At 42.1% G+C, this 25,600-nt stretch overlaps 1 protein-coding gene across 1 annotated transcript in view; it reads left to right on the top strand.

The window, feature by feature from the left end:
* The window catches only part of FAT3 (FAT atypical cadherin 3), a 642,087-nt gene that overhangs the window by 509,601 nt on the left and 106,886 nt on the right, over positions 1-25,600 (top strand). The window contains exons 7-10 of the mRNA XM_035722989.1: positions 6,480-6,794; positions 9,354-9,564; positions 10,030-10,098; positions 18,543-18,682. Of these exons, the coding sequence (XP_035578882.1) occupies positions 6,480-6,794; positions 9,354-9,564; positions 10,030-10,098; positions 18,543-18,682 (735 nt within the window). The remainder of the gene's footprint in view (positions 1-6,479; positions 6,795-9,353; positions 9,565-10,029; positions 10,099-18,542; positions 18,683-25,600) is intronic.

The following is a 25,600-nucleotide window of genomic DNA, read 5'->3' as shown; positions in this document are numbered from 1 at the left end:
GAGCGCCCAATAAATAAGAGATAACAGGGAAGCTGAAGCCCCCCCACCCCACCCCCCACCTCTCAGCTCCTTTATCACAGAAGAGGGGAGAGCAGATTTTGAGCGGGAACTGACGACCTAGAAGTGTAAGAAAATAGCAGGAGATAGAGCTGCGCTAAAGAAGGTTGGGTCTCAAGTCAGAGAGCTGAAAGAAGTCGCAGCTGCCGCCCAAGTCCTGGTGGCAGTTTTTCAGCAATTGAGGAAAACAGGAAAGGTGCCAAAAGACCAGAGCCTGTCAAAGATGGTCCCAATTTTCAAAGGAGGAAAAAGCTTGATTCTAGAAGCACCGCTCTGAGCTCGATGTTGATCCGGAGCCACGTTTGGGGAGGGAGTTTGAAACAGATGGTTAACAGATGCTTCTACATAGGCTGTGCAGGGTGGGGAAAAGAGCATGAGCTGTAACGCCAAATTGACTTGGGTGCGAACCTGTGTTTTGTCACTTACTGGCTGAGTGGCCTTGCAAAAATTCCTTCCTTAACTACTGAGCCCCACTGTCTATCTCTCTAGCTGTAGAATCGAAGTGGCAATGTCTACCAGGTTCCTGTGAAAAATAGTGACAATGTAAATCACCATGCAAAGGACCAAGCAAAGCAGGCATGCAATAAGTGAGGTCAGCAGATTTTTTATGTAGAGAGCCAAATAGTAAGTATTTTAGGCTTTGTGACTCATATGGTCTCTGCCTCCACCACTCCACTCTTGTCTTTATAGCAGGAGAGCAGCTCTAGGTAATATATTAATGCATGGGCGTGGCTGCATCCCAAGCGGCCAGGTTTGGCCCATGGGCTATAGTTTGCCAATCCCTGGTTTAGAACCAAACTGCCAGGGTTAAAACAAGCTCTTCCACTTAGGAGCACTGTGACCTAGGACAAGTTCTTAAATTCAATTTCTTTATCGAATAGGTGCGATCATAGTGCCTATCTCACGAGACTGTTCGAACAATTAAAGGAATTAAAGGAAATAATGAAAGGAACCCAGCCACCATGCTGCAAGGAAGCATAGGCTCAGCCCCAACTATGGTCCCAGCCAGTGGCTACTATCAACCAACAGACATGTCCAGTGACTGCAGACCCAGCTCCCTGGGACTGCAATTGCGTGAGAGACCCCAAGGAAGAACTTTCCCCATTCAGCTTCTGAAGCCGGGAGAGATAATAAAAGTATTACGGGTTATTTAAGCCACTTAGTTTTGGGTTACACAGCAGTAGATAACTGAGACAAGGTGTGAGAGAAATTTGACTTTTTCTGTATAGTTACAAAAAGTAAAACCAGTCTCTGGGAAGCGACAGGCAGTCTGAGCTAATGACAGGCAGGTAGATGCAGGTGCAGTATTAAAAAGAGCTTTGAGAACATTGAACCCGTCAACCACTGGGCTGCTTCCTAAGGCAGTGAGTGTGTCTTATTGAAAGTATCTAAACTGAGGCCAAATGGATTGCAAGTCAGGAATATTACAGAAGATTTGGGGCATGGGGGAAGGGTGAATGTAGTATGAATTCAGGTTTTTTTGGGGGTGGTTTGTTGGTTGGTGTATCACCTAATTTGCTTCGAAAAGAGTTTTGTAAATACAGGCACTTGAATATTTCATTTATTTAACAGATATTTGTTGAATGCTTACTGCATCTGCTGTCATAGGTTCTAGGAATACATCGGTGAACAAAATAGACAAAAGCCGATGCTCTATGGAGCTCATATTCTAAAGAGGAAGACAGGCAGTAAATAAGATTATGAGTTAAATATATGTCTGAAAATGGTAAAATGTCAAGGATAAATATGTATATGTAATCCCTGAAGAGAGGTTTACAACGCTAAGTGTAATGGTCTGGAAATAGCCATCTACAATGAATTAATGGTTAAGGAGAATGCCAGAATTGAACTCTCCATTCTAGAAATATTTAATATATTTTCAAATACTCTCAATAATCCCTGGGGACAAGGCCGTGGACAAGACACAAGGTCTCCGCTCTCAGGCAGCTTCCATGCTTCTATTCTACTACAGGGAAAGAGACCACAAATATAAATACATCAGAAAATTTCAGTGAGTAAGAAGTGCAGCCTCCACCAGCTGCCATAACTCCAGAATTATCCATGCCCATCCATTTTTGGTCTTATAAAGCTTTTGCATCTTCCAGGGACAGGCGTATAAACATGTTCCTCTTTGTTGTTTTATCGTTCTAATCCACTGGGTCATGTTGATTTCCTCTGGTTCTGCCTGATAGTCACAGACCCCAAGGACACCATGGAAAAATGAAATGGGCTCTACTGTATTTTCAGTGGTTGTGGTTCTAGTCTCCATTAATGATTTCATCAGATTTTTAGACTTCATTCTTAATGATTGATATTCCAGGTACAAACATAGCTGGACACATGAGTGGGTCTAGAGAAATAAAAATGGAAATGAAGACTCTGAGGTCAGAAATGACGTAGTTCAGTTCAGGAAGCATTTATTGAGAGTACAGTTCCAGCGGAGTTCCAGCAGAGATGAAAAAGTCAAGGTCCCTGCCTCTGAGTAGCTCACAGCCTGTTGAAAGAGCCAAACACATGAATAGATCACTTCAGTAGATTGTAGGTAAGTGTCCACAATGGCCAGCACAGTTTGGGAAGTGGCTAGAAATCATTATGAGTAATCATGGGATTGGTAATCTTCTCCATGATGTCAGGTGGGCGTGAACCCCATAGTTCAGGGTTAAAGTTGTACTAGCTCTGTGTAACCCCTATTCATGGATTCATAATGCAAGAAGCACTTAGGGATTGTATGTTATCAGTCTCTTAATTTCTTATAGATGAAGAAACAGATTCTTCAGTGTTTGAATGTTCCCTCCACTTATATAGGGAAGAGTTTTGCGTAAATTAATTCTTAATTTCATTTAACAACATTTATTTGACATTTAGGCCTGTACCAGTTACCAAACTTAACAATGAGTAAGAGACAATCCCTGATCTAGGGTTGTTCTGGGAAGTTTGAGTGGAGACCAACAAGCATACAGACACTGAAAAATGCAGATGGTAATTAGTGTCCTGGAGTTATGCACACAGTGGAGGGGGAACGTGGTGAGGGCGCCTCCATCTGTCTGCAGGAGGCAGGATTGACTTTGGAGAAGGAGTGTTTGAATTGAAGCTTCTAGAATGAGTCAGGTGTATTCCCAAGAGAAGGCATTCCATGGAGACAAACAGCTGTACAGTGGAATTAGGGTGTAAGAACATAACATACTCAGAACTTCCCAGGCTCACAGTGTAACTGGGTATGGAGGCTGGAAAGGTGTGGATAAGGTGCAGTGATAAATAAGTCTGGCCAGATCCTTGTCCTCAAGGAGCGCCGGAAGGGTGTTATATAAGGTCAATGACATGATCCGATTTTTAAGGAAGAAATAACTTTACAACAAAGATGAAGGCTGGAGGCAGGGAGCCCAGGAGGCTACTGTTGCAATCCAAACAAGATTCAGAGGAGGCCTGTCCTGGGGCAGTGTGACTAGAGAAGGTGCACCATTGGCCTCCGAGTTTGGTTGGATGCAGATAGTGAGAACAGGGGCTCTAGGTAGATGCCCAGGGTTCTGGGACAGACCAGTGTGGCAGTAGGTGGGGGTGTCCTTCATAGAGAATCAAAACAGGAGAAGGGGGAGGTTTGAGGGTAATGCTTTCCAGTCTGTGACATGAGAGGTCCAGAGAATAAATTCCTGGTACATAGTTGGACATACTGGTTTGGTATGGAGAGTGAGCTTCGGGCACAAGAGTACACGTTGGGGAATGATCAGCTGTAGGTGGTGTTGGAAATCATGGATAAGATGGAGGAGTCACAGGCCAAAAGGCAGGAAAGGCAGCCGGGGGCTCTGTTGTAAAAAGGGCCTCTAATGGTCTGTGCAGGTTTTATAAGGTAAGACTGCTTTGGCTCAAGAGGTTGCCCAAGTAAGACCTGTATCAGAGGCTAATTCAGTAAATAAGCATTTGTGGTGCGTGTTCTACCTGTGTAGCTTGACACAGGAGTGAGAGCAGCGAACAGATCAGGCAAAGTCTGTTTTTGCCCTTGCACAGCTTTATCAGCTCAGATGAAGAGTCATGTATTTAGTTACTTTCCACAAGAGTAAACGCTACAAAAGAAAAGTATCAGGTAATGTAAAGCGTGTACTACAGGAGGGGCATGAGGTGTGGGGGCTGGCGCTTGGTCTGTGGGCTCAGAGAAGGCACCCCTGAAGAAAAGACATTTCAGCTGGACCTCAAGGATGAGGAGGCAAGACCCAGGAGAAGGGATGGAGAGCGCCCTCCAGGGAGAGAGGGTAGGGTGTGCAAAAGCCCTGGAGGGAAGAGTTGTCGCTCGCTCTCGAGGACCTGAGGACGCCTATGTAGCCTGAGAGAGCAAAACCAAGCTGGGTGCTTGAGGTGAGGTGGGGCCATGAGGGACCCAGCTCCCCATAACACACCTGGGAGCAGCTGTGCGACTGCCACCTTTCCCTGCTAAGCAGACACCTGAAGGACCTGGGTGTGTAAATCCAGCTCTACTCCAAAAGAAAGCATTTTTTTTTAATATTTCATTTTTTATTTGAGAGAGAGAGTGAGAGACAGCACGAGAGGGGTGAGGAGCAGAGGGAGAAGCAGACTTGATCCAGGGCTCGATCCCAGGACCCCGAGATCATGACCCGAGCCAAAGGCAGATGCCTAACTGACTGAGCCACCCAGGCAGCCCCAAAAGAAAGCACTTTACAGCAGCAAGATCCTTGAGTGAGTGGTGAACTGCAGCCCAGGGTCCTTTCCTTGGCAGCCACGTGGCCCTGAGCAGCCCCAGGACCCCATCTCTGAGCCCACCATGAGGCATTTATTGAGAAGCGATGAGGAGGTGATATTGTGCGTGGTGAAGACAGCAAGAGTTGTCCGGATTCGGAAAGAGGCTGTTCAAGGAGAAAAGAGAGGCAAGGAAGTAGAGCAGCCAAGAAATCAATGTGTTCTGGTCAACACAACTCACCTGGGAGTATAACATTTTACTTCAGCAGCAACAGCATAATGTGCCTCTTCAGAGCTCAGCCTGTCTGGGAAAATCTCAGGAGTCAAAATCCAGCCCTGGCACATATTGGTCCCTATGTGTTTCTTTTGTGAAACATAACAAACCAGTTGGGAAAATAACTTTAGAAGGAAACTTGATTGATTTCTCAAAGAAAGCAAGGACTCCTATGAAAATTTATCTTAAGTCTATTAAAGCCATTCTCCTAGGCGGCTTGTAAGAGAAACTAAACTGCATTGCAGTTCCATTTTGCAAAAAGCCTTTAATTTGTTTTCCCACATTTTTGGCCTTTGTTTCCATTATTCCTGTCAGATTGCTTTATTAGGTGAAAAACTGGATGACCAGGTATTGGAATTCACTGTTGTTTTTCTCCTGTTGGTGCCAAGTACGTCTTTATGTTCCTTCTAGCCTCCAAATATATATTTTGTAGGAATAAGCTGTCTTATTCCGGGTAATGATTTAAAGATAAAATACATGTTCTTCCAGGTTTGTGGTCACACAGAACATTAAGAATTGCCAAAAACTTAATAATACCTGGCTTTAGCACTTGGTAACAAGGAGACCTCTGTGCCTCTGTTTACTCATCTGTAAAATGGGAACAAATAAGCCTCCACTGAGTGAAGAGGGTATTTTGGAAAGTGAATGATACGATGCATGGAGGAGTGCTTTATAAACAGTGAAACCATCCTCATGTACAAGTATTTCTATGATAGTAATTATTATCACTATGACCAAGAAGATTACCCACACTGAGTCTCCTCTTCATTTCTCTCCTCTCTCTCAGTTTTCCCAGACACTCATAAGAATAGCACTTCAGAGATTCAGGAAGAAGTGTCCATCCCCTCTTGAGTTTCCCGGGGCGGGGGTGGGGGGGATTATTTTGTTACTGTTGAAAATGTATTAAAACTGTCAAATGTACTTACAATGAGCCATCAAAATTCTGAAGCATATATCACAGTTTTCCTTTTGTACATTAACAATGTACTCACAAATTTTACAGGAGAATGGAAAGGAAAAGAAAATGAATACTGAAAGAATTTAAATGGTGATATCATTGTCCAAGAATTAGAAGAAATGCCCACTGTTTAACATATAATAATGATTATATTGTTTTTTGTGTCTGCTGAGGGGCATACTTTATGTCCACTAAGTTTACATGAGCTAGTACATTTTGTAACGTCAGTCCTCTTTTTCCCTCCCTCTCCACTCCACAGCACAAGGAGAGCTCTGTTTCCCTCCTAACCTTTCAGCAGTGATTTCCATTACTGGATATAGGGCATTCCCTGCCTTTACAGATGAACTATGAAGAGTTATGCATTGACCATGAACTACAGGAATAAGAAAAGTTGAGATGCCCTAAGGCACAGAATAGGCCTTTTGTGGGGCAGGCAAAGGGAGGAGTGGCAAGAAAAGTTCTTCTCCATTCTGATTGCAAAATGCTTTCTCTTTCAAAACTCAGGTGACTGTGACAGATGGCGGTTCCTCTCCAAAACAGTCCACCATTTGGGTGGTGGTTCAGGTTTTGGACGAAAATGACAATAAACCCCAGTTCCCAGAGAAGGTCTACCAGATCAAGCTGCCAGAACGTGACCGAAAAAAGAGGGGAGAACCCATTTATAGGGCTTTTGCATTTGACAGAGATGAAGGCCCCAATGCAGAAATCTCCTACAGTATCGTGGATGGGAATGATGATGGAAAGTTTTTTATTGACCCTAAAACTGGCATGGTTTCTTCCAGAAAGCAGTTTACAGCAGGAAGTTATGACATCCTAACGGTAAGATTTTTCTGAACCTCATTAACATTCATGGGGGTGGTGGTGGGAGTTACTTTCTTACTCATGTATATTCATTTGCATAATTTATCTTTAGAGTAATAAGTATAGCCACACAGCTGTGGAAGGCTACTTTCTGCTTCAGTGATATTTTTAAATAATGAGACCATTTCCTTTGGTTGTGTCCTATCAGCAAACCTCCTCTGTTCCCAGTACACAGCCTGCTCCATCACATACCCAACCACACTTCCTGCAGCCTTAAATTATTTCAAGGTACTCAGCATAGATGAAAACTGTGGGTAGGAGAATACCAGAGTGACCACCACCCAACATTATCATTCACTATTTCCCCAAGACTTCCCAAAGAAAACAACTCTTGTAATTGTTGACAGTGTGATAAGACATGAATTTAGCTGTGAAAATTGTGAGACAGAAATCTCAACTATGCTTATTCTGCATAAACTGCAAAAGTGAAAAAAACTTAAGTAAAAAATGACTACATTTTTCATTGTTAGAGAATTAAAAGAAAAAAAATGCACACTATCTCAAATAGAGACTTAAAATTCCCATATCTAAGGTGCCGTATGCTCCCACCAACCCCAACCACTTTAGAAAGGTAGCACCTATGTCAGAAAGGGGATTGGTCATCCTTACAAGTGATGGGCACTTGCCAGGGTCCCAACAGCTGTCAAGAGTCAGCTCCATCTGCTGTCCTGCTCTTAGTTTGTAGCCTTCTCTGCTGTATATAGAGTATGCAGAGTATCCTGTATTATTTTAAAGGATGGTCTGAGTCCCTTGATTTGTCTTTTCATTCTTATGGTCTGGACTTGGGCTTCTTTCCCTACTCAGTAACATATCCAGAACAGTGGGCAGAGAAAAGAAGATAATAAAAAACTGGCCCTGTTTCTGCCATTAGCAGCTCTGAGGTAATATATGCTACTATAGTTGTGTGACAATGGGAGTCTTTGAGGACTGGATGGACAGACTATAGTGGGTATTGTTTGTGCTCCACCCAGATCCCCTTTACCAGGCTGATGCAGCTATGCCCCAACAGCTGTGAGTGTTGGCTGCTAAGAGCTCACATCTGCCCCCTTCTGGAGAGAACCATCCTTGGCTGAACTTCTTGACCACTCCCACCCCAGGCCAGCAGCGCATAGCCGATGACTAACTGACACAAAAGGCCAACCCCTTGCCTCTAGGTGGATCCAACCCAGCAGTGCAATTGAGGATTCAGAACCCCCCCATGGCATCAGGCTGAGATTAAACTTCAGCTGAGACCACACCCTTGCTTACTATCTTTCTCCTGTTCATCCTGCTTCATCCAGTCCCTTTCTCCTGAGAATAGTTCCCTCACCCCCAAAATGATACTCAAATCCCTGTCTCAGACTCTGCTCCTAGGAAACCTGACCTAAGACATGTATCTCCAAGGGTCTTCCATCTCACAGGAATTTTCTGGAGCAAAGGGGTCATTCACGATCACATAGCATTTGGGTGCTGTGAGTAGTCACTCTTTTTAAAGGCTATAACAATTAGCCTTGCACCTATACATGTTATTTTTAAGATGTGGTATTTTAAAAATCCTTTTTTTTTCATTGATTTTTAAAATTTTTCTCTCCGTGGTTTTTGCTTGTTGAACTTGAACCATCATTGAAGTCCAGGACGACATAGCAGTTCACCCTGCACAGCTGAGTGAGGAAACATGCTTTCTTCAGTTCTTATATAAGACCATAGAGGAGAGTCGGGCGCCTGGGTGGCTCAGGCTGTTAAGTGTCTGCTTTTGGCTCAGGTCCTGCTCCCAGGGCCTAGGATCGAGTCCTGCATCGGGCTTCCTCTCAGTGGGGAGTCTGCTTCTCCCTCTCTCCCTGCTCTCTCTCTAATAAATTAAAAAAAAAAGTCTTAAAAAAAAAGACCATAGAGGAGAGTCATTAGTACCCTCCTCCCCAACCCTCTGTCTCCAGGAGCCCATGCTTTCACCAAGAGAGTTCTTTGCTCCTTCAGAGTTGGCATGACTGAGGGGCTTCTGAGACAGTTCAAGCAAGGCTGCTGCCTTTCCCATACCTGTCCCATCACCTTCCTGGGATTCTGAGTGAACACAGTGCTTCCCCCAGAATAAAGCAGAAGGAAGGAGCTGCACAACATGACCACACACACGCTCTCATCATTCACACTTAAGGATTCACAGTGCACTTTATTCCCTTCAAGCATTACCACCAGAGGTACAAAGAATCAAATTAGCTATTCCTATTTATGTAGCTATCAGTCATGCCTATAAAACACTAAAAATGGTAAGTGCATCTTTTGTTTTTCAAGTTTTCCACATCTGTAAAGTTGGTGGTGGTTCAGATCACCTTCCAGTGAATGCTGTATGGGACCCCCCATATGACTCAGTTGTGTCCCCTGATTCCTGAGTACATTCTACCCAGATCTCCACTCTCCCTTCCCTTGGCTGGCACTGTGATGAGGATGGATTCTTGGGCCAACAACAGATGAGTGACAGACCCAAATTTCCACAGGGATCTGAGCTCTAAGACTTCTTTCTATGTTCTCTCCATGTGTGAGTAGATAAAGGCAGTGGACAATGGGCGCCCACAGAAATCCTCCACGGCCCGCCTCCACATTGAATGGATTAAGAAACCACCCCCTTCACCTATACCGCTGACTTTTGATGAGCCGTTTTATAACTTCACAGTCATGGAAAGTGATAGAGTCACCGAGATTGTGGGGGTGGTGTCTGTGCAACCAGCCAACACCCCTCTGTGGTTTGACATAGTTGGTAAGTTTGAGTCCTCCAGAGCAGTACTGGGCAATGTAATCATTGACTGGAATAACTAGCAAATAAATAAATAAATAAATAATACAAAAAAAGAAAATACAAAAAATACCAAAAAAATAAAAATAAAAAAACAACCCACTAACGACTAGTGCTAAGATGAAAAGATGTATAGTGCTGGAATGCAAAAGAGCCAGTAAAATGAATAATCGACCTGTGCTTTCGTTCCAACTCTGTAGCTAAGCTGAACAGAAAGTGCTCTCTGGCTGGATTTTCCATAGTATGTTATTTACTGCAATCTTAATGTCTTTCTGTGTGTCATTTAAATTCTATTGTCACACTTGGCTAATCTCATTTCTAAATGTATTGATGGTACTAGACTTGCTGTCCTTCATTTCTCTCTTTTTCTTCACCTTTTTTCTGCATTCTGTTCTTTTTTTTTTCTGCTCCCGACTGCCCTGCTTCAAGGTGGCAAGCATGCTCGAGAGATGTTCTATATTCTACAGACAGCTTGTGGGCAGAACTGTTCAACAGAAGGTACCCTTAGTGCAAACACATTTGCTAAAATACAGCTATCCAATCTGCCTTTTACGGTTTTTTTTTTAAGCAAATTAAATTACATCTTTCATAACTGCCTGTGACAGGCTCAAGTGCAGCCCACAGATTTCATACAATGCCTCTAACAACTATTGCATTACTCGAATCCACTGACTCCTTTGTTTGAGGTTTGATGGGGTTTGGATTTGGGGGAGGGGTTGTTTTGATTTACTTAAATTTTTTTTTTCTCTGCTTTTGAGGTATATGGGCTTTTGGTTGTTTTGTTCTTATCATTCTGTAGGTTGGGTTATGTGACGGGGCCTTTTCCAATTGAGAAATTTATCCCAACACCTCTATTTTGCAGCAGTATTGCCATTCATAGACCAGAAAGCTCCACCAAGAGGGTCCCTGGCTGCCTTCCACAAAAGGAAAGGCAGGAAATGGAACCTAGATATATAGCCAGTGAGCGCTTTCTACAAGAACGGAATAGAGAAAGCAGATGGAAGCGTGCAGGACAGACCTTGGGAGCCAACCTTTACATTCCTTGAAAGCAAGCAAGCAAGCACGGCAGGCTGCAAAAGGAGAGGGCAAAACAGCACCCCTGCCCCCCCCCCCACACACACACACAGGCAGGGAGAGGTGGGGCAGGGCAAATAAGTGCCGAGGACCAGGAAACAAAACAGGCTGTAGCTCAGAGGGGAGAGCTGGGAGAGTGTGCCAGCCCCCAGACCTGACACTGGGTTGAGCTGGAGCTGACTTCCCACCACTCTTTGTGGGAGGCCAGGAATCCAGAGACCTGGTCTGCAGGAATCATTTCCTTCCATATGTCCCTGCCTGGATCAGATGGGCAAGAACCCACCCCTCTTCCCAGGAATGGCTGGATCTGGAGAAAGCATTTAGAACAGTCCACATCTGTTTTAGTGAGGCACAGAAAAAGAATGCCCCCTGGCCTCCAGTCAAACCTCTGTAGAAGGTCTTCTGAACTCCCCCAAAATGGGTGTGTTTTCTGCATATTTCTTTTGCTGGAATGCCAGTAGAACATCTTTGTTTTACTTAGTTGGCATTAATCATACCATCCCTGTACGTGGCCATCCTCATTCCGAGCTTTCAACTCCTTCTTCATCTCCACTTAAGGCATTTGAAATGGAACCTCTTCTGATCCGTGAAAGATGTCTTTGAGTCTGTATCTTCTCAGTAGTTTTCAGCCCATTAAGTTTTTATCTGATGCAGCTTCTTTCTTAGCAAAACAAAAGTGTCACGCGTGCATCACCTCGTTGTCTGTACTATGGCCTTTGGTGGTTCCTTCACTGTCACTCCCGATTGGAGTCATAGAAAACGCATCTCACTTTCTACATATGTCCCTGGTGCCAGGCCTCCAGGGGTATGTGCAATAGTGATTTCTACTAAATGGCCCAGGGGTGCCTGGGTGGCTCAGTCAGTCAAGTGTCTGACTCTTGGTTTTAGCTCAGGTTGTTATCTCAGGCTGGTGGGATCGAGCCCCACATCAGGCTCCGTGCACAGCGAAGAGTCTACTTAAGATTCTCTTCTCTCTCTGCCCCTCCCCCCATTCTCTTTCACTGTTTCTCTCTCTCTGAAATAAATAAATAAATCTTTTAAACAATAAATAGCCCAGAGAAGAGTGCAGTCAAAACCCAGCAGGCAGCAGGGCTCCTGGCGTGCTGTCCTGAGCTATGTGAGGATTTGCTGTCTCTCATCAGCCACCCGTTTATCTCCCTCCTCCCCTGACACTTTAGTTTGCAAGCTCCTCTACACCCAACAGCACTGCTTCTTGCCCTTGTGTGATCCATGCATGCAGCCTCCTGCCCCGTGGCACGGCCCACTACCATCCCCACCTGCCGCAGGAAGCCCTCATTTGTACCCCACTTCAAAAATCCTTTTGACATTCAGTCCAACCAGCCATTTGACCCCAGATATCCAAGCCAGTTTGCAATTCCTCAGCATTCCTGCATGCGTGTGTGTGCGTGTGTGTGCGTGTGTGTGTGTGTGTGTGTGTGTGTGTGTGTGTGTGTGTGTGTGTGACTGTGTGTAGATAAGCATGCCTGGTAATGCTGCATGTAATCTTACCTTCATGTTTTCCTGTTAGCATTATTAGTGCTATTGTGTATTTTCATTTGTGTTGATCCAATCTCCATTCTTAACCCTTAAGGTCAAGGCCTTTGTGCCCTCATTCCTTCCTCCTGCCCATGCTTCTGTTGATTGCTTCAGGGTGAGTGGAATAAACAGTGGCAACCAATGGAGGCAGCCAATGCATTAAGCCCAGTAATGCCTCTTGAGACCAGCCCAGAGTCAGCACGACCTTCCACTGTATTCCCAGCCATAGCAACGATGGCACCTTTGACAAAATGAGAACCAGTCCAAGAAGAGGGGTCAGTTTACAGATGACAACCCTCTCTGGATGGAATCCCTTCGGGCTGCTCCAAATACATATCCAGGAATCATTATCAAAAACATAGCACCAGTTACCATGTTTCTCCACCTTCATATTTCTAAGTGCTGCACTCTTCCTAATCCTCTTGGTGTCAGCGCATGGAGTAGTTCTCTTAATGAAGACCTACAGCGTTGTCCCCCTAGTCTAGATGCTTCCATCAGAGAGATTTCACTGTAGATCTGGTAACATCTTGCTGAGCTTCTCCTACAAATTGAACTTACTGGGCCCGATGCCCAAACAGAACGTGATTTTATTTCCATCCCCACATCTAGCCAACAACATCTTGAAACACCGACTCTGTTTCACCGCAGATGTTAAATCTTTTCCCCAGTTGCTGGGGTTGCTCTCAGGATCAATATGGTCCCCCTTCCACCAAATCCCCCTTTTGAGAATGTTTTCTAATTGAACAGTCATTTTTTTTTCAATCTGCTGACAGTGTCTTTCCCCTTCTCTAAAAATCTATTGTTTTCTTTATCATATTCAGATGTTTCGTTCTCGCTTTCAAGATTTCAAGCAAGTTATCCTTGGCCATCCAGACTCTCCTCTCTTCCCTTTGGTAACTGAGCATCTTCCTTGGCCAAGCTAACTCAGAGGGAAAAGATAGGGAACAGTGCTTCCCAATGCTTAAGAAACTTGGCAGTATATTATAGTCGAATGCTGGTGTATACCGTCGGCACGTATCTGAAATGAGATCTCAGGTTTAAGTTGTGGCCTTGCTTAGGTAAATACTCTGTGACGCTTCCAAGGAAGTCAAGATTTTGTTGCATTATAGACCTAGGGCATTTAGACACCTATACAGACATTCCAGGTTACAGAGCATATAGCATCCTGGCCTAGCACTCAAAGTTTACAGATGCCATTACAAATGAATTCTCATTAAGTAAGCGGAAATAGTGTTTCTGCATGCTTTTTCCCCCCGGGAGTATAGTCTCCTCATTTCCATATTTCCAGATCTACCCGATTCTTGTTTAACTGCATTCCTTTTCCCCCCACCGTAATATAAATTCATGAAAACTGTGGCAAGCAAGATCTTATTCCCAAGTCTGGACCCCTGTACCACGGATCTGCCAGTCACTTTCCTGTTCCTCCAAAGAGACCACTGTTTACAATATTATGTAGCGAGACCCTCTTCAAGCTTCTAGAAACAGAAGCCCGACTAGTAACCCAGTTAAGAAAGCTGTAATTAAAAGGAAACATAATAAAGTTCAGCTGTTCTGTGTTTAAACAGCCCAATGCACAGCATGTTCCTTCTCTGTGTTGAAAGGGAAAGAAAACGAAGGGAACAAAAATAACCCATAATCCTTTGTGGCTTTATCACATATCTTCACACTTCTCAAGAGACTATGATTCAACCCAGCAGCTCCTTGATTTACATTCTTTTTAATGTGCACGCAATCTGGTTCGCAGCTCATTCCCCATATCTTTATCCCAATGGCAAATATTTGTATTGTAAAGACCACCATTTATTACACACTTTAAACAATTCCTCTTCACCCAGGGTTTGATGGCGGACGCTGCCACCCACTTTTCTAGCTTTTTACCTGATACTTCGGTTAGAAAAATGGTTTTTCTTGTAGATGGTAAGTACTTACAATATCTTTGCTTATTTTCCTTGAAAACAATTCTCTGATGGTACCAGCTAGCACATAGGTCCAGCTCTAGCCAAAAGATCTGTCCATGTTGCAGGTATATAAAGATCACCTTGGCTCTTAGGTGCTCATAGGTTCCTACAGACTTTGGGGTCTGGGCTGCTTCTGTCACATAAGCTTACACCTGTCCTTCTAGAACCTTGTCCCCAAGTGGAGCCATTCCTTAGGGTTGGATCAAGTGGGTAAGTGAAACTCTTTGGTAGCACTAGCAGCAGGCCTGGTCTCTGACTATAGATTGAGTCTTTTCTAATCAAGTGATCATGTTTCCTTATCACAAAACTCTTACCCACCCTTCCTGAGAGAAGCCATGTCTGTGTACCATTTCTAACACACTTGCTTAACCATTAGAGTGGCATTTGCTCAAGGACATTCAACTGACTTCAAATACTTCATTTCTCCTACTCTGCACTCTGTCCCTAATTTGATCCCCAAAAGCCCTCCCTTTTCTCCACAGCGACAATACAGACCATAGGAGCACATCTGAAGAGGTTTCAGGGAAATAATAAAAAGCCTAAAAAGTACCTTGTACATCATTGTTTTAAGAAAATGAATTTTTAACCAGATTCTAGAAGGGATTTTCCTTCCCACTGTTTCCTGACCTCTACCCAGCATCTCCTGCCTTCCATGTAAATATCCTTTTCAGCCCCATATTGTGCTTGCTTCATTCCAAGACAGAAAATTATTCATGATCAAACCATAATCGGTGTTTAGCATTTTTCCTTAAGTTCGATGTACATGCTGAACTTGAATGAACAGCTTGTGAACGACTCCCTTAATTCATTGAGATTCAGCAGCTCAGTGTTTTGGAAGCTTCTCGCATAACACTTCCCCCTTGGTGACTACTAGATTTTGGTTGGTGTTTTTACAATTACACACAGAGTAGAACAGAATCATATGCTAGGGGAGGGGCCTGGAAGCTTCTCTAAAGGGGAAGCAGTGGGGTACTCGCCACTGGATCTCATTATGGAGACATGGTGACACTCTGTACCCTTCTTTAAAGAAAGACTTGACCAGATCACGATCCAGTGCCCTGCTGCCCAGCATATTCAAGCAGTAGCTGCTGGCTTCAAGTATTTTCACTCTTGTCCCATCTTTGAAGCTTTTTAGGACATTCGGACTTGTTACGTTTAACTTGAGAATCTGATAGAAACCCAACCCTCCTCTTCTGCCCTTTGTTTACTCTATTACACCCATCTTGACCAAAAATGGTCACAGAGCAATGTCCCTGACATGAACTATCTGTTATGTGGGCTGTTCACAACCTTGCTTTTAACCATCTCTGCCGCACACCCCCGCAGCAATGCTCAGGCTGTGACTTTTCTAATTTCCCACTTTGTTGAAACTCCGACCAGGTCGGCAGTGTCCACCCCTGTCCCCACCTTTTGTTTAGCCTAACGCTGCTGCCCTAGCACACTCTGGCTTTGCATGTTGTGTTACTGGCTCTGAGGAAGCACATCTTGTTTAAACGGAATGCTGCTAGCCAAAATGGACTCCTTCCATTTGATAGTCTCACCCCAGATGAATTGGACATGGTTTCCTATGAAATGAACTCACATTTCAGGCTAAAAGGGAGCCTGAGAAATGAGCCCTGGGGGAGAGATATGGAGTCGTTTATGAAATGGGATGCCTAAGTGGTAGGTTATTAAATTGCGTGAGGGTTGATGGTGAACTGCTGGTCTAGGTTCTGTGTCCCTTGTCAGAAATTCATTTTAAAACTGAGGGAAGATTTTGGGAACCTTGTTTCACGTGAAATCGTGGTTTAACTAGGAGCACATGCCCTGGAAGCAACTATCAGAGGCTGCTCACCATACTGACAGACTGAGAGACACCTCACAGACTCTGTCTCTCAAGCTCCTCTTGACCTGCTTTCCATTTGTCTATCTCCCCACCTCTTTAGAGGTTTCTAGTCCAGAGTATTGGAAACAGCAACAGTGGATGAGGGAGATACACACACACACACACACACACACACACACACACACACACACACACACACACACAGGCAAGAAGAGAGCTCGAAAAAATCACAACCATAAAAGTAGCCAAAAAATGTTTTTTCATATGAAAAATGACTAATAAGAAAACACAACCTCTATGCCATTTGTAAAATATGTAAATTTTATGCCACTCGGTCCATGAAATGATTAGGTATTTCAGCAGAGGGCCCTGAGGAAAAGGTGAGTCTCAGGCAGTGAGAGAGAGCACATAGGATTGCCCCATTTAAACAGGAACTGAAACTGGAAATCTTTGCTTGCACGTTCTCTACATTTCATTTTCATTCATCTTTAAATGGGAGCAAACCAAAGTTTTATAATTTGCATAAGTTCTATTTTGCCTTGACCTACAAATTTCCACCTTCTGAAATAATTGACATTGAAAGAGGACCTTTTCCTATATCCTACACCTGCCCGCACCCCAAAAAAAAATAGTGTTCTCATATTTAAGAAAGTGGATGCATAGGAAAGCATTCGAAAAAATGATTTTAAATGTGATTTAAAATATGAAGTAACACCCAAAACAGCAAGGAAATGGCATTCTACCCTTCCACACAGGTCTGACGTCTTTTATGTTCTTTCTTTGAAACTTTCCATGGCAAAGTTTCTTTTCAGAATGTACCAGTTGATAGCAAATGATTTTTGCTTATTAGGATGGTGATTCAAGCTGCTTGAATCAGCCTAACGTTTTATTTCATGTAGTTATCAACCAGAAGCACTCCCTTTGAAAGAGACACGGTGACCTGAGGTTTGCTTCCCTATTCAGCCCGATTTCCTCTCCTTTCTCCTTCTCCTGTTCTTCAAAAGATTTTTTTTTTTTTTGGAGTTAACCTTAAGTGCTCCACAGTAAATCAATTAAAGATATTAATTGGAAGATGAGTCTCTTTTTAGATGAAAATTTTGAAAAATATATCATCCCCAAGTAATTCTGTGGTCCCCCCATATCTCCATAACTTTAATTAAATGTCAGGGGCAATTATGTTCTCTCTAGCAATTAAATAATCGTAAGTGTATATGACAGCTGCAAGCAATAAGTATTTGAAATATATATGACCAGGTTTTTTTTTTTAAGTAAACCATATGATTTATTTTGTGTCACTGTACATCACATTCTACTAATTCAGGTAAAATCTTCCTTTCCCTTAAGTCATTCACTCATTTATAATTGTAATATCATAGAAATTGTATATAGTATTGTTCACTGATCAGCAAAATGAAATGCAGAGTATGGTGAATGTAAGAGAAGCCAAGATTTCTTTTCTAAAATATGAAATTCAATAAACGCATTGCCCTATGTGCTGTGGCTAAATAAAATTACTATCTAAGAACAAAATTAATTGACATCATGGAATTTCAGACTAAAATAGATAGAGCTTGTGAACATGTACTGATATTTAATTAAAATCAGTCCAGCGTTTGTACCATTATCTTCTCTCTCCCTTAAAAAGAAAGAAAAAAAAAAAACTTCCATTTTGGGAAAGATCATAAACCACATTTTAGTTCACAGAGATGGAAAGAGCTACATAATTTCAAAATAGCCTGTGTTGTCCTGGCATATTATTCACAGATTGTGGGCTATACTTGGTCCAACAGAGGGGGAGGAAAGTTTTTTAAACTTTCATACTTACTGCTTTATGAGTGATGACACATAAACTGATGTGTTGTTCTATTTCTTTCCAGATTTCATTTTGTAACTCTCCCATAAACTTGCTACCTTTTTGGGAGAAAAATAATTCACACTGTCAAGATGGCAAAAAAGAATTTTTTTTTCTATAAACATCCCAACTTGTAGATACAGAATTTTTGATATGAAACTCAATTTTTTTTTGCTTTTTCTTATTTTCTAGTATTTATACTTTTATTTCTGACATCTATTGGAGGGAATCTGAACTTTACCAACCAAATGTTTACCATCAATCCTAGATTTAAGAGTGTCTACACATTTTGGATAATAATTGGACTATTTGTTTACTTAGAATTTAATCTATTTTGGAAAAGCAGAAAGGTCAACAAATTATTAGCAGAAAAACCACAAGGGGTTGGAGGCCCCTAAGCTTTCTAAATATTTTACTGAGTCAGTTTATGCTTTACTTCTTTAACATTAGTGCTGAGATTTTTCTTTGCAATACATTCTTTTTGTGACATTTGTTATGCATTGTAGAGGCTATGTTTGGAAATATAAATCAAGTTGGAAATAAAGAGGTCCCATTTAAGATGTACAAAATTGAGCCATAGGGATGCCTGTCAAAAAAAGTATTTCTATTTAAGAGCTCCCTTTAAAGCTATATGCTTCAATAGATGTAATAACTTCTCAGATATGCTAATTTCATGTTGTTTTTGTGAAATCATCAGGGGGGAATTTTGACAGCTCTTTTGACGCAGAGAAGGGTGTTGGGACCATTGTCATTGCAAAACCTTTGGATGCAGAACAGAGGTCCATCTATAATATGAGTGTGGAAGTCACCGATGGAACAAATGTTGCTGTTACTCAGGTAAGATGTCAAATTACTAAATGGTGAGAATGCCCAACGATCTGCTAATGTCAATGGTGCAAGTGATTAAAGAATGTGTTGGAAGTAGTAAATGATGTCCATGGATTTCTACTGTTTTTTTTTTAAAGCATTTGAGAGAACAACCTAGAAAAAGGATTCTATCAATGATACTGTATAACCTAGCAGTCACTGTTCATGCATGGAAGAGTGATATGTATTTGCTTCCTGATCATTGACTGTAGATTTATCTCTTTGACAACAAAGTCAACTTTCCTTGAATTTACAAAGAAGAGGATGTGTATATTGTCTGAGTCAACACACCATTATATTCTTCACCTTTTCACTTGTCAGTCTCAGAGTTAGAGCTAGACACACCTAGGAGTCCAAGTTCATTTCACAGACTCAGATGGGTGATATGTTCAAGGTCACACAGCCTTCATTAAGAACAGGGACTGAGATTTAGATGCCCTGCGTCCCATCTCTCGTTCTAGCCTCTATGCCAGTGGGCCTTCATCTGCATTGTGGAATCCCCTGGTCATGGGGCCTGGGGTGTTAAAACCACTGAAGCCTGGGCCCCACCAGCAGAGATCCTACATGACTCTAACAAGCAGCCAGGGGTAAGGACCATTGCTTGGACTCTGGCATGTGAATGTTGATGAAAGGGCATTGATAGCAAGGACGAGGAGAAAATCTCTGGGTGAGACCAACAGGATTTACCCCAAATATGAGAAGGTTTTTTTTGTTGTTTTCTATTTTAGGACAGGCATACATGCCTGCCCTATACCTCTTCCATTCTCCCTACTTCTCTCTCCTGTTCTCACGACCCCAGAAGCCATCACTCATCAACCATGGTCTTTTTTCCTGCTCAGCCCAAATTTGCCCTGAGACTCCTCAACACAGTGGTTCAGGACGTGAAGATGAAATTTTTGCCAACCCCAAAGTTAGCAAGTGTCAATTTGTTTAAAATGTGATGTAAGCTCTTGTAACTATGTAGGCTCAAAAAGGAAAGAAGAGGATTGTTTCATGTGCTGGCTCTTAGTTTGAAGTGGTTTCAAAAATACGATGAGATTTTCTCCTTTGAGGCTGTGCATAATCATAAAATGGTGGAATTTTAAAGAAACAGTAGGGTTTGTTTCTACTTTTACTTCTTTACTTTTTGCCTTTGTTTACTTTACCTTTTCCTTTTCATTCAAATAAACTGAAACCCAGAAGGGGGACATCATGTGCACGAGACAACGGCAGCCAGTGTGTGGTGACTCCTGATCCTTCAACCCATGTCCTCTCCTAGGATGACTATACAGCTATAACTACCTGTGAGAGGCCCATTTACACCTGTTGCACCCGTGTAACTCTTAATAGTTGTCCCATTCACTCTTAAAATTTCCCCATTTGGGACAATAAATTATTTGGCCGCCCTACTTAAATTTGTACTGCTTCAGGGGACTTTCAAGACTAAAATACAGATGCCTGGAAAGGACACCATGGTTGAGATCCTATGGGACTTGCACAATCTAAAAGCAAGCCCCAAAGACTAATATAAAACAACCCACTTGCTGTACTGCTAAGTCTCTATTGCTCATTCACTTTTGGAGTTGGCCAGTTCTTAGCATAGCCAACCTGAACTTTTTGGCACCACTTAAAAACATGAGATGTATTTGAGTAAAATACAAATAAAGCATGGAGCCATATTCATTTCCATACTTTTCTCCAGGGTTTTATAACAATTGAATGAAACAGTAAGTCAGTGTGCCCAGAATGTTATAGACACACATGAAATATGTTTGCAGCAGTGAGTGAATGAATAGTAGGTGGGACATAGTCAGCAGGGCTTCTATGGCAGATATGCTGGATCTTCAAAGCACACAACTGATTTGTGTTAACCAAAAAAAAAAAAAAAAATTATCAGTGAAACTTTTCTTTTAGACTTTCATTAGGACCAGATGAGAAATCATTTAACAGCATGTATTCCACAAGTATTTCTTGGGTTCATACCATGTGCTAGGAGCTATGCTAGATGCCTGAGGTCACAGTGATCCAGAGTTTTAAAACCAGATGACTGATATGCACATACTCTTTAAAAGTTAACTTGGAAGCATGTATTATAAGACTTTGAATGTACACATTGTTCAAGTGCTACTTTGGTTGATTTTATTTTGGGCTAATGTACAATTAGACTTATCTCCAGAGCAGATAGGAAGAGTGGAAGAATTGGGGTGAAGGAGGTTTCCTTTGGCAAGGCCAAGCTAAGTAGGTTAATGAAGGGTAGCAAGAGATTTTCTTGTCAAAAGCTTCCAAGTCACTCTGTGTCTCCAGGGCCATGAGCTTCTCAAGAAGTGAGAACTAACCATTTCCAAAGTATAAACGTGCGTGTCATTATTACCACCAGAACACCATTACTCTGTCCGTCAGGCTATGTTCGGGCCTAAATACCCACCCTCTGCCCCCAGCCTCTGTCAATCCAGGCCTCTGCTCACATTTGCCACAGCTCCGCTGACAACAAAGACAGAAGCAGTTCTCTCATTTAGTCAAAGCCCTCAGTATCAAGGACATTATTACAAAAAGATGTTTTGGTAAAGAAAAGGCATTCTAGGTTTCTTTTAGAAATCACTAAAGCATGCTCCAACCCATGACCCTACGCAACTTAATGATTCTACCATCAAACAGATACCCTTCACCATATAACTAAATAAATGTTTTGTAGCCCAAAAACACCTGTTCAGTTTTCCTTTGGGAACTTTTCTCTACTTTGTTCCTTTGGAATCATAAAACATCTATGACAAGGGCTTCAAATCAGCCAGAAACAACATGTTGAATTTCACTTCACAAATGTCAAATATATCAGAGCCTCGGGGATCTCAGTGTCTACATGAAAACCCTTCCTTCATCTTCATTTTTGTTCTGTTGTCCCAACTTGTAGGATTCTTGTGCCTCAGAGCTACAATATCTGGTGGCAAATAAACATCCTTTTCTTTACTGAGATTCCCTAGCATGAGTACAGAGTATAAAAAGGTTCTGCGGATTTCACGTTCTAAAGATTCAGATGTACTGAATGAGCATGTAAGCAGATGACTTTCTCCAGCTGGTGTAGGAAGAGAGGCAGCAAAAAGGGATGTCAGAGAGTCCAAATGTGAGATGATTTGAAACCTTATTGCTAGTTCAGGTACAGCAGGGACAACATGGCAAGGAATGCAGGTAGCCTTGAGGTGCTGAAAGGGGTTCCAGCTGACAGCCCGCAAGGAAACGGGGACCTCAGCCCTCTCACCTCAAGGAACTAAATTTGGTTAACAACCTGAATGAGCCTGGAGCTGACTCACCCCCAGAACTTCCAGAAGGGAACACATCCCCGCTAACCCCTTGATTTTGGCTTTGTGAGACTCTTAAGTAGAGAACACAAGTGAGCCACCCTGTACTCAAACTTTTGACTTACGGAGTTAGGCGATAACAAACGGGTGTTGTTTTAAACCAAGTTAGTGGTCATTTGTTATGTTAGAAATAGGAAACTGTTGTCATCTTCATTTTACAGAAAAGGAAATTGAGGCAAAGTGAGGTTTGATCAGGGTTCAGAGGTAGATAGCTGGATTCCAGAGCCTGCTCTCTCAACCACTGTGCTGTACCACCTCTCAAAAGCAAGGGTAAATCTAAGGCAGGAAGAGAAACCTACCTGGTTCTACTGGTTATGAAGGGGACACTTTTTAAGAGTGTTCCCGGGGAACATAGCATCACCTGTGGCTGTTAGAATGTCTCAGAGCCAACCATACATGCTGGGCAAAATACCCCAATCTCCTCAGAGCCTCTGCTCAGCCAGATGCACCACAAGGACACACATTACCAAGGATGAGAAATTACTGGTTTTAACAACTTTCCCCACACACCTATCAAACCCATAGGAGCTACTGTGTCTTCATAGCAAATTTAAATAAATCTAGAGCATGGCTCTTCCAAAGAACCAATGGATGGAAATATATAGTAATATATAATGCCTGATAGTTGCATAATGAGACTTAATCAAGCTTCTTTCTTGTTTTAGTTTCCTGTCTTACTGAGAATAATTAAATCAAGTATTATCACTACACTCACTTTTCTAGTGAGAAATTGGCACACAGATGGGTTGGGTGGCCATCCTGGGTGTACACAGGTAAAGAGGTCCCAACCCACTTTTTCCTTCTCAAAATCAGATAGATTTCAGAAACTTTCCCCTACACGTCTATATATCTATAGAATATATGATTCATTAGGGGAAGCATTTGGTATAAAGGAAGGAGGATTGACCTTGAATCACGTGACCCTAATTCAAGTCAGCAGTTAACCGGTTCCTGTCTATGTTACCATGAAAGGTAGCTCTGTCTCTGTGAGACTCAACTTCTTCTGTAGAATTTGGATAACACCTTCCATACTTCCTGGGTTATTATAAGAATAAAATAAGATCTTTTAAGATATCTTGAGATCTGTGATGTGCTGTACACATGCAGCTTTTATTATTAGTCTCATCCTCAACTTAAAATTGGAGTAATATACCTGATAACTATAAAATACTGTGTGTGTGCCTTTCATTGTTATTCATGAAAGACAGCAGAGATATTCATGCCCAAATAAAAATCTAAAAATTACATTGATTTGATTCAGGGACTTGTGATATGTGCTTTTGCGATTTCAGTATGCCTTTCTTATTCAGGTCTTGCTTTGATTTATAAAGATATGGAAATCAGCTTGTATTTGTATGCTCCACAGCCAAACCTGAGATTAAAAATCTCTTTCAGATAATCTCCAAAATTCTTCAGCCCCACAAAAGCAGTTAATTGAGTTAATGAGCCACAGAGGTTTTCTGCCAAAGCATGTGTATGCATGGGGGCTGAGAGGTCTGGGACCTGAATTCCTCAGGTTTGCCTTGCCCTCCCCAGCCATGGCGATTCCATTCTTTTGTCTCTAAGGGATGTGTTGGGAATTCCTAACTGGCCTCCTTCCTCAAAAAGCAGACTTTGTCTTGGAGATTTGGATTCTGTCTTATCCTTTCCCTCCATCTTGCACCTGCTTAAAGGCAGGTGAGGGTAAGAATGAATCACTTTAGCCAAAGCTGCTCTATGATCCCCTAGATGAAGGAACTCCCAAGGTATACATCCTTTGTCAAGGGTTTTCGTTTATCTTCTTTAGCATCACCTACCTCTTAGTAGGTGAAAAAGGAAGAAGCCCCAAGCCCCCTTGTACATTTACGTTAGGAAAATGCTGGAACTAGTACAATTATATAGAGATAAAATAAGGCAGCAAGCCAACTCTAGGCGGGACTTTCTGTTAAAAAGATAATGATGATAAGACTTCACTGTATGTCATAGATTTGTGCCTAACAACTTACAAGTAAATCAATTTTGGAAAATGGATTCCAATTTTAAAGGCAGCAGGGAACTTTCTATTTAGAATAATCCTATGATTAATGTTCCCGAAATGACAATGGTCATGTCACTTATCTCTTGTGCCAATTAAGATTTCTGGATAGCAAGGCATATAATATTTGCACACTTAATTGTTCACATACATGTTAGTTGCATTTGTAATTAATGTGTATATAATTTAAGTGCATATAGAAATAGTATAATGGAATGAGTATAGAATTTGTCTCCATATGACCTAGTTTAAGTCTGGCCTTGCCATTGGTACCTTGGGCACACCCCTTAACTTCTCTGATTCTCATTTTTCCCATTGATACACTGGAGACCATAAAGTTTAAGAAACGTATATGATATGGATTTACACATTGTTAAATAAACACAAACCGACATGATTTTTTTCTACTTATATGTTCAAAAACAAAACTTGTAAGCCTGGGGAATATACAAGGGGCATTACCCTTGACATCACAATCATAGAATATTTTAAGAATGGTTTTGAAATGCCAGCAGAGGCAGAACAGAGTTTCAGTAATTTAGGGCTTAATTGGTTCTAATAAAAGACGGAGGCCTTACCCTCTAACACGTTCCATGGACACTTCATTCCATGAGCCTTTGTAAAGCCAGGCTTGGCACCTGCCCAGACTTAGCTTCGATGAGCCTGCAAAACCCAAAGTGTTTGTGGTGGGCAGCATTGAATCCAGCTCTGAAGAGACTTCCTACATTCAGGTTCCCTCCCGCTTTGATTCCATTGTACTTCCTTAGGCCTTTCAATTACCATTTGGAGCACAACATCTTTGAGAGTTACTTTGCTTTGTTTGTTAGTTCAGGAGCTCACAAATGGCCCCAACTGTGGGAAATAAAAAGCAAATGAGGAAAAGGAAGTCTTTGACAGAGAAACGCTTGTTCTGACTGTAGATTAGGCTCAAGACAAAGCAAGCAGAAAGAGGCAAGCTTTTCAGGAGCACATCAACTTAGAAACTTCATGAAGGTCAGGGCAGCCTTGCTGGCTGGAAAGGCTTTTTTATCCCGTTAATATAACTGCTTCTGTGAACACAAATATTTTAGCATCTTGACTAAGTTAACTTGAACTTTTTAAAAGGAAGAATTGGCAATCAAAGAATTTAGTATGACCTTCCAGATACAGTGAAGATTCAAAACAATGCCTAAAACTCACAGGCACACTTCTCAGCCCTTTTTCTGTTACCATAAACTCCAGGCCAATCTTGTTCCCCTGCCAGACTCACTCTTTGGGCAAGTCTTCCTGGCACAGAGGTCATAGCACTGCCCTTTTCTCTTCCTCAGGAAAGTTCATCTGCACCAAAGTGAATCACTGTGCAGCTATTTATAAGAAGAGCTGTGGTCTGACCACATTTATTTTAAAAAGTGAATAATTTTCTAGAAGGCAGCCAAATGCCTGCATATTACTTAGAGGAGAATTGGTAAAAGCTTTCCCATTAGTCAGTAATAAGAAGGTCACCATCTTCACTACTATTTAACATTGTGCTCTAAGTATTAGCCAGTGCAAATAGATGAGATA

Source organism: Zalophus californianus, chromosome 11, assembly GCF_009762305.2.
Source record: "Zalophus californianus isolate mZalCal1 chromosome 11, mZalCal1.pri.v2, whole genome shotgun sequence".
Lineage (NCBI taxonomy): Eukaryota > Metazoa > Chordata > Mammalia > Carnivora > Otariidae > Zalophus > Zalophus californianus.
The sequence above is the reverse complement of the archived record's forward strand: the minus strand, read 5'-3'. Positions and strand labels throughout refer to the sequence as shown.